The sequence below is a fragment of the Pecten maximus genome, chromosome 16 (assembly GCF_902652985.1).
Source record: "Pecten maximus chromosome 16, xPecMax1.1, whole genome shotgun sequence".
NCBI lineage: Eukaryota > Metazoa > Mollusca > Bivalvia > Pectinida > Pectinidae > Pecten > Pecten maximus.
In genome coordinates this window covers 24,013,769-24,022,697 of record NC_047030.1, presented here as the reverse complement: position 1 = coordinate 24,022,697, position 8,929 = coordinate 24,013,769, and the positions used below count along the sequence as shown (strand labels likewise).

Genomic DNA, 8,929 nt, shown 5'->3' with positions numbered 1-8,929 from the left:
TGTTGTTTTAGTTTTTATATGTGCATGGCAGTGGAATTAAACAATAACAGCTTTAACCAATATAGCAGTTCAATATATGATTTACTGTTAATTAAACTTCAGTCAAATTTCGTTTTCTCCAACTCGAAAAGCCTGCTTAACTCGAAGAACATGTAAAAAAAAAAACAGTTTCAAAAGTTGAAATATAATCGGGATATATCGAAGTTTTTTCATGGCCTGACTTCGAGATAGCGAAATTTGGCTCAAGTCTTATAAACCTTTACCTGTATCCGGTAAAAAACTTAGCAAAACATTCACGAATGAATAGCTCATTTCGAAATTAATTTAGTAATCGATATGTGTCGAATAATGAATAAACTGCAAAATACAGTTGTTTCATACTTCTTGGACATTTCATTAGTGGTAGGGGTCATAAAATATTGCAATCCAGAGAAAAAAAAGTTAGGAAAAATCGGTCTAAACAGGAGTAAAATGTTAAAATATAGCTACTTGCACTAACCCAAACATTTCATCAATCTGATGCCGATTTTGATATTGGATAGTATATAGATAATCCCTAATACATGATATATCCTGAACAGGAGCCACTTTTCCTAATTACTTAATTACAGGTGATATGCAGGGTTACAAAAACGTCTGGGACTATTAAAACATCAGTAAGCAAATCCTATCTCCCGGCAACCTCAAACGACTGTCTAAAAGGACCTCTAAGCCAAAACTATACCTTTGATCCTTACAGATATATGAGTCGGTATGGTAGATTTATGTAGGTCTACTCAAGATGTTTTGTGAGTTGCATCTACATGTATTCATATTTTGAATCATAGCGATGTGAAAAGGTTTTAATAAACACTGACGCCAGAATTGAGGAAAACGGTGACTGAAGCCAGATTAAAAGAATGCAAAGTTTTGTATAAGAATAAACATCTGCTGATACTAAGGATCGACTACAATCGGTGATAAACAGCTATAAATAGTTACTGGTACTGAAAAACCAACATATTCCAAACGACCACATATTGATAGGGTATATACGACTTGACACAAATTGTATAAAATACCATCCACGGTATAGATCTATATCATGACAACCTCACAACAAATGCGGAAATAATAACTGTCCTGAAAATGATTGCCTGGTAGACCGGAAGTTACGTAACAGATATCCAGACGCTTGACAATAGAACTTATTGGTTGAAAAGACAAGGGGCGAATTTGTTCTCCTAAAACCAGTTTTAGTTTCGAACCGGTTCTGTAAACTTTCCATTTGTTGAGTAAACCAGTTTCAAACCACATTTAAACTGAAACCGGTTCATTCATTTGTTTCTGATAAACCTAAACTAGTTTATTAAACCATTCAAACCACCACCGGTTGTGGTTTGGAAGGTTTCGTTTCTGAAAACAAGATGGCGAATGTTGTCAACATGCAGAATGTGCTCTTGAAGTGCGCTACGTACTCCAAACTTGCCAGCTATGGCTTGTAGTGTCATTTGACTGGACAAATAAAATATAAATTATAAATATTAATAATTGTTTTCCCATTGGTATGACAGTGTTCCCTTGTGTTTGTCATTGCATTGAATTGTGGAAGTATGTCTTCAACATAATTTGGGATTCGGGGAATTTTTGTGCGTTCAGGAGGTATTAACGTTTCAAATACTGCTCTGAAGCTTTTTCTCCCAAAGACACCATATTGAAAACTAGAATTTCGCATTTGTTTCTCAAGAGCAAACCAGTTTTAGTTTACAAACCGTTTTGAAAACCAGGTTTAAACCATAAACCCAAACCTAAACCAGTTTATTTGCAACAAATTTGCCCAAGATCAGCTCAAACTTTTGTAGACAGGTAATAGCGTAGGTTATGGAACTTTGGCATTGTTTATATATATATATATATAACAACATTTGCTTGTTTTCGATCGATCTTAATTTCTCTTTTATCGGAGATGTATCACTGTTTTATATAACATGTACGGTATAATTCCATTGTAATATAACAAATACGTGTTTAACTACAGCTCTATCTTTTTATTACAAACATTCGTATACATTATGGCATTATGTAATACCAGCAAAATATACACTTAAATGTAGCTAGTGATGAATATTTACATACATTATTTAATAGAAATGCATTTCACATATTTACAGGGGGTATTTCATTCCCCTTTAGAGAATAATGAAAATGGAAAAGCATTCAAAGAAAAGCAAATAAAATGTAATTTTGCCGGTGATTAAAAATGAATAATTGCAATGCAATTTTAATATAAACTACCAATATCACTAAAAGTTTCATTATTTTATCAATAAACAACCGAAGCGAAGAGTGATTGAAACTCGAACTTGATGAAACTTTGTTAAATTAAACAGAAACACATGAAGAGCACACAAAGACCACGTGTTCCGGACTAGTAAGCGTCTTTTGCTTGACAAACCATGTTAATGCAGAGAATAGGAGAAGCAACACAAATCCTATATGCAAATAAAATACACATTTAAATTAATTATAATCTTATATTGTTATTGGAATCAATAAATTATTATTTCCATTTCGAAGGCATTGAAAGCCAATTCCTGAAATTTAATATTTTAACGTTTATTGATATTCGATATTGTTAATGGAATGTTTGGCAAGCACGTTTTAAATGTCGATATAGTGCAATAAATATTGACTATTTTGTGCTGTTGTATCAAATAGAAAGCAAAAATAAAGTGCCTTGATACCTCACCAGAGCTCAACCCAGTGGTAGCTTGCTATCTGAGAAATCAGGAATACCGTGATTGCCTTAGCCTTTTCAGAAAATCCGCGTAATTAAACCAGTATTTTAATCCCTTATAAATCTGCCATGTATGCTGGTCTGATAATGAAGGTGATATTGTAAGTAATTACACGTATCGGCTTAAATGCCGGGTTGAGCGCTAAGGCTGGTACACTGTTCGGTATATCAAGTTTAGTATTGCTGTATATATTCGTTTGATAGTTTTCCTGTAATCATCTATAAATCAATTATCGTCGTTAATGCCAAGCTGTGTGACTCAATGACAGCGACCTCTACACGATAAATCATGTTTACTGACGCAGGGGAGGCGACTCTTACACGATAAACAAGTTAACTGACGAAGGGGAGACAACTCCAACATTACAAACAGCGAAGCATATAAAAATACCGCTACAAACAATTTGTTGATATTTGAGAAATAATATTCAATACATCATTAAATTGTTTACTAATCGAGAAAAAATACCAAAAATAAAAATAAAACAGATATAATCAAAACCGAAATATTCTTTTACGTTAAAACAAGTTCACATACAAGTACTAATGCTATTGGGAACAGAATTGTTGGTTACAAATATATACAAACGCTTACTTAAAAGACACGATTTTAAGTCGATAGGATAATGATTTATACAATTGCAGATCGCAATATCTGCGTTCATGTAATGGAGTGAAGATGATTTTTTTTTTCATAAAACAAAGCATCCATTTTGTTTTATTTGAAAATATGTCCACATATGAAATAAACATTGTTTTGTTCACCACTGTATTAATGCATTCAATCACACGTCGCTGAAGCTTACCCTAAGCCTCAACCCTGCACCTGTAAATTCCATTAAAGTGTGACACGACCAATCCAATTCAGTGATGTTATGTATAGAAAATAAACGTTACAATCAACAGATTAGATAACAATCCAAAACAGTAAAAGTGTTAATGAGATAGACCACGTGTTTATAGTACCACCACTTGAGATTCCCTCCTGGGGGCCGTTACAAAAGTCCGTACGACAGACGGATATACAGATAACATAGGCCTGATAGTAGGCGCATTTTGATTGGTTGTTAGGCAAAACAGTCTTTAGTCGAGGAATGTCGTTGTAAGAAAATGTGTGTCCATCACTACAATCTCGAATAAAGCTGACGTCTCTGTCTGCGAAAATAAAACAAATAAACTTCAATTGACAAAAAAGACACATTCCACTTCTTCTGGTCAAAGGTAAGTGACAAAATCAATGGCAATTAGTGACGATAAACCGTCTCCATTAAAAAACGTAAATTCTAAGCCATTTGTTTAAGGACGCACGCGTTTATGTTGATAGTTGTATGAGCATTTGTTCAATATAATTCTTACGGCTATTTTATTTCTTATTATTTATCTACTTGTAAATCGTGTTATAGTAGTGCAGTACAAAAACGCTGACTTATCTTAAATTTCTCACCCACGACCCCCTATACAAATGTGATATATGTTTCAAGCGTTGTACTTATTTACTAGATTACATTTCTATATTCATATCAAGAAAAAATGTTTAATCTTTTCGACGCGTGCTTTTTCGAACAGACGGACTATATAATGAGGACCTGTGACTCGACGAAAAGAACGTTAAAGGAATAAACACATATAAGAGGTAAATACTGCTAGGTTCATGTAGAAATTCCTGCCCGCCTGAACGTCCGTACTCACACATTCTTGTGGGGTGAATTAACGATTCATTCCATGCAAAAATATGAAATTAAATTTAATTTTGTGTTTTCCCCATAATTCATCATTAAACCTCACCGCGCGTGTGCTTTTTTAGCGGCGGATGAAATTAAATGTGATGTCCATAGCGGATTAAAACTTGTGCGTTGCACCCCACAAGTTCACTAGACAAAAGACTACACCCCATAAGTCAATCTTGTCTGTATATCCGCCCCAGTCACTAATGGTAGCTAACTAGCAAAGGAACTACACGTTAGGTATTCCCAGCGTTCACATAAATTACGCTTGTTATGACTCTTGTTATACCTTAACTGATAAAGATACAGACACTTTTTTCGTAAATGTTGTACAACCAATCATACATTTATTGTTGAAATGGGTAGATGGCACCAGATGGGGTGTAATGAAAGAAAATTACAATATTGTATTAGTCAACAAATTGGTGACGAATTTCACTTACAACATTGTCTGCTCATAGATTTTTAATATAAAGACAAATATTATCGGTCAAGACTAAATATTATTAAGTTTAATGAACTGATGAATACAACTACTATTAAACACTAATGAAAATGTGTACTTTTATAAGGATAATTCACAACATTATTTGTCCTCCTTGATACAAATGTAAATGTGCGGTTTTGAAACAGTGCTGTGTATTGACTACGAACACTACAATACTTATAATATATGTATTATATTGAAAATATATCTTCTCCATGCATTATCTTGTGAAAAGAGAAATGAAATGAATTTGAATTTGTATGGAAATCATGTAGAAATCGGATAGTTTGGCTTTTTCTACAGATCTTAATATGATATAAAAACACAAAACAGCACATTCAACAGAATAGTGCCTTAAGATATCAGCTAATCCTCAACAATGAATCATAAATTGTTCCATAGTTATAAAAAAAATCACCAATGGCTCCAAACATCCAGACCAACAAGTGGAGAAACCAAAACAATGAGACACAGTGAACAACAGAAATCAACATTTTATAATGAGACACAGTGAACAGTAGAAATCAACATTTTATAATGAGACACACTGAACAATAGAAATCAACATTTTATAATGAGACACAGTGAACAATAGGAATCAACATTTTATAATGAGACACAGTGAACAATAGAAATCAACATTTTACTGTAGTACGCAGAATTTCGGCTAATCTTGGGGCTTACCTTCTTTTTTGATACTTTCTATCATACAATAATGTTGATTTCGAGCTGAACAGTTTCTATTGTAGACGCCTCCTTTGTCTCTATCATGTATCAAACCAGAATAGGACGACTCACAACTTCCGGAATCTGCGCATGCGTAGCATCGTAATGAATCTGGAAAAGATGATGGTACACAATGTAATGTTAAAGAAAATATGATGATTTCTCCTGGATTGTTTTAACACTATGTTTCTCCTCAAATGTATAAATAATGAAATAATAGACTGTGAATACAATCGCTAACAATTGTAGTGAAAATTACTTTGAGAGTATTTGTCAAGGTGTCTCAGAATGATGGTCATTTTGACTTATAATTTTTTGTCAGCATATTCAATGGAAAAGTTGCTACAAATAATTGATTATCAGATTTACTTGATATATGAAAATATGTAATAAATACATAAAACGTATATATAAAGTATATAAAAAGTACGTGTTATGTAGTATGTGGTTACAATTTTTTTATTTATGCCATGCATATGTATATACAGATACCATTACACCATGAGTATTAAAATCAACTACGCATGGAATGATTACAGATTTTCTTAATTCAACCAATTTAAATCGTGGTTTTATATTTTGTAGTAACAAAACTGACACTGACAACAATAACAAAAATCCTTTGTTTTGTAAACAATGCATTAAACTTAGAATATTGTACGTACACAGAGACCAACACTCTCCAATAATTAAATTGTTATGCTAATGTATGCTTTTAGTACCAATACAAATATGGTAAAGGTAATCATCCAGCAAAAAGTGTTTACAGTATCTACACTCACAGTCCATTTTCTGAGGAGATAAATGTTTCTTCTCTCTATTAAGATATCAATTTTACGTATAGCGAATATTTGACGTTTAGACCAAATATTGTCAATTAAAATACCTATTACTCGCAAAAAGAACTGGTTTATGAATGCATCTTTACCGACTTTAGTAGTAGTTTTTATCATTTTGTTTCAAACTTTTTCGTGTATTAGTCAGAACAAAAATGAAAATATTAATATAATAATAGAATACTAAGAATTAAATAAAATCCAACAAGCTTCAAAAACATTGTCTAAAATTGTATCAACAATATCAATGTATCTTACCTGTTGTTTTCGTTAGGTAGTAGAGCATCAGACAAAACAAGAGTGCAGCCCCAGACATTTTCTTCGCCTTTAGTTTACAAGGCGTTTCACGCGCATGCGCATACACAACATAGCTACTAATACGGGTATATTTGAATACATCGGTATCTAATTACAAACAACAAGGATCACATACTACACCCACGTTATCAACACGAGAGTTAACAGGTCACAAAGGTCACAATATGCACTTCATCTGGCGTGAGTATGTGTCTATTATGAAAAATGGTGACGGTGACCGGATTTTTTCTCTAAAACAAGACAAGTAGAAAACAGATTTTGATATAGATTTAATATCTTCTACTTAATTGAGAATGTGTGAGTGTGTGAGAGATGTTTATATGTCATTTATGTTTACCATGCTTAATTTTGAAAAATAAAATAAATACAAAAAAAAAAAGATTTAATATCAAATACAGTATATGTCACATATATATCAATATAGATCATACACATATTAATCGATATTTCTCTACCCAGTGAAAACATATTCTCATTGAAAGAATGATAACCTTAAAACAATCTTCTTTTTTTTCTAAAAGAAAAATTATGTACTTTGTTTCAAGTGAGTGATTCATTATTAAAGATAGCAATGGTCGTTTTTTAAAGTAACACCAGCATTTTTCTGTTATACAATAGATGACGTATAAGTAAGCCATTTTTTATCCATCATTTATTTCTTGTTTTTTGATAAAAAAAAAACAACCGACTACAGTTCTTACATCCATCCCAGAGCAAGTTTTCTATCGCAATTGTATCTTTCGTATTAAATTCCAGGGGCGTTGTAAATATATATATATACATGATATAACACACTTTAAAATATTACAACAGATAATATGTATTTACAATTTAGCATGTTATAATCACTACGATATCCACATATATTGAATTCGATATTCTTAATAAACAATGTATGACCATGTATGTGATATAGGTCCATACCTAAGCTGCAGGGTAGTGAAATCCAAAGTAAACAACAGCTCTCTAGGGTATAAAGAAGGTGTAGTTTGCCCTTTTACGTGTTATAATAGTTCAACATTAAAGTTCAATTTAAATGTGATCACTTAACGTCCGAACCATTCCCCGAGATTTATGACACAGGACGACGTATGAAGGTGACTGGGCAACGTAAACATTGTCAAGTTTCCGGGTGGAGATAATCTTATACAAATACTGAATATACATGCTACCTTGATAGTTTTAAGTACCACCTGGATAATTTATCAATTTTTTTTTCAATTTTGTCGTTTCAAGAGAACATAAAGTAGGTGCATGTTTGTATGGTAATATTCAACGATGACGCCCCACATTGCAATATAAATTAGTCATTATCAAATATGAGGAAAGACCACAATGATAATGAAATGTCCGTTCGTGTATTCAAATATGTGATAGTACGAAAATAATAAAACCGCAAAAATTAGCAACTGTAGTCAAATTGTAAATACAAATATAAAATAGCTTTCGAGTCAGTCGCGTAAAAATCCCCGATACTATAGTGATTTACTTCAATTAAAATGCCCCTAAATAGCCGCCATATCTCAACATAGTTTGTCAAAATGACATTAGACATTACTATCAGGAAAAACGCATCCAATGTTACATTGTAAACAACGATTTAAGACCCAGCGTTCCAAAATGTCGGCCCTCCAGACACGCAGCACAACACAAATAGCGATCCTCAAGACTTTTCAATCATTGGTAACGCACTTCCCTTTTGCCTCGGCGACCAGGGTTGGACTCCTTGATCAATGATCAGATGTGAAAATATATGAAAAGATTGTTTGCCCAACGACGTAGGTATTCTCAGGGTACTCCGCTTTCTTTCCACAGAGACACCACGCACTTCCATTCGAATGAGTGATTGAAATTTGTTGATTGATTTTGCGATTATTGTAAAATAGCTGAAGTTGATATTCAGGTACTCAGTTGCCAATGAAAACTGGTTAGAAGGCAATTTACGACCAATCTTCGGAAGAGTTGTAGCCAACACATTTTATTCCTGGATTCGTCCGTGACCATTTTGTAAAAGACGCATGTGTGATTGTACGCAGATAAAGTGAGTTCGAGATACACTCGC

At 33.0% G+C, this 8,929-nt stretch overlaps 1 protein-coding gene across 1 annotated transcript; it reads right to left on the bottom strand.

The window, feature by feature from the left end:
• Positions 1 to 3,604: 3,604 nt before the first annotated feature.
• LOC117344505 lies at positions 3,605 to 7,073 on the bottom strand. The gene is made up of 3 exons (XM_033907266.1): positions 6,808 to 7,073; positions 5,672 to 5,824; positions 3,605 to 3,931 (listed from the first exon to the last, which is right to left on the bottom strand). Exons 1-3 carry the CDS (start codon positions 6,863 to 6,865, stop codon positions 3,684 to 3,686), a joined length of 459 nt encoding a protein of 152 aa, XP_033763157.1. The 5' UTR covers positions 6,866 to 7,073; the 3' UTR covers positions 3,605 to 3,683.
• Positions 7,074 to 8,929: the final 1,856 nt, after the last annotated feature.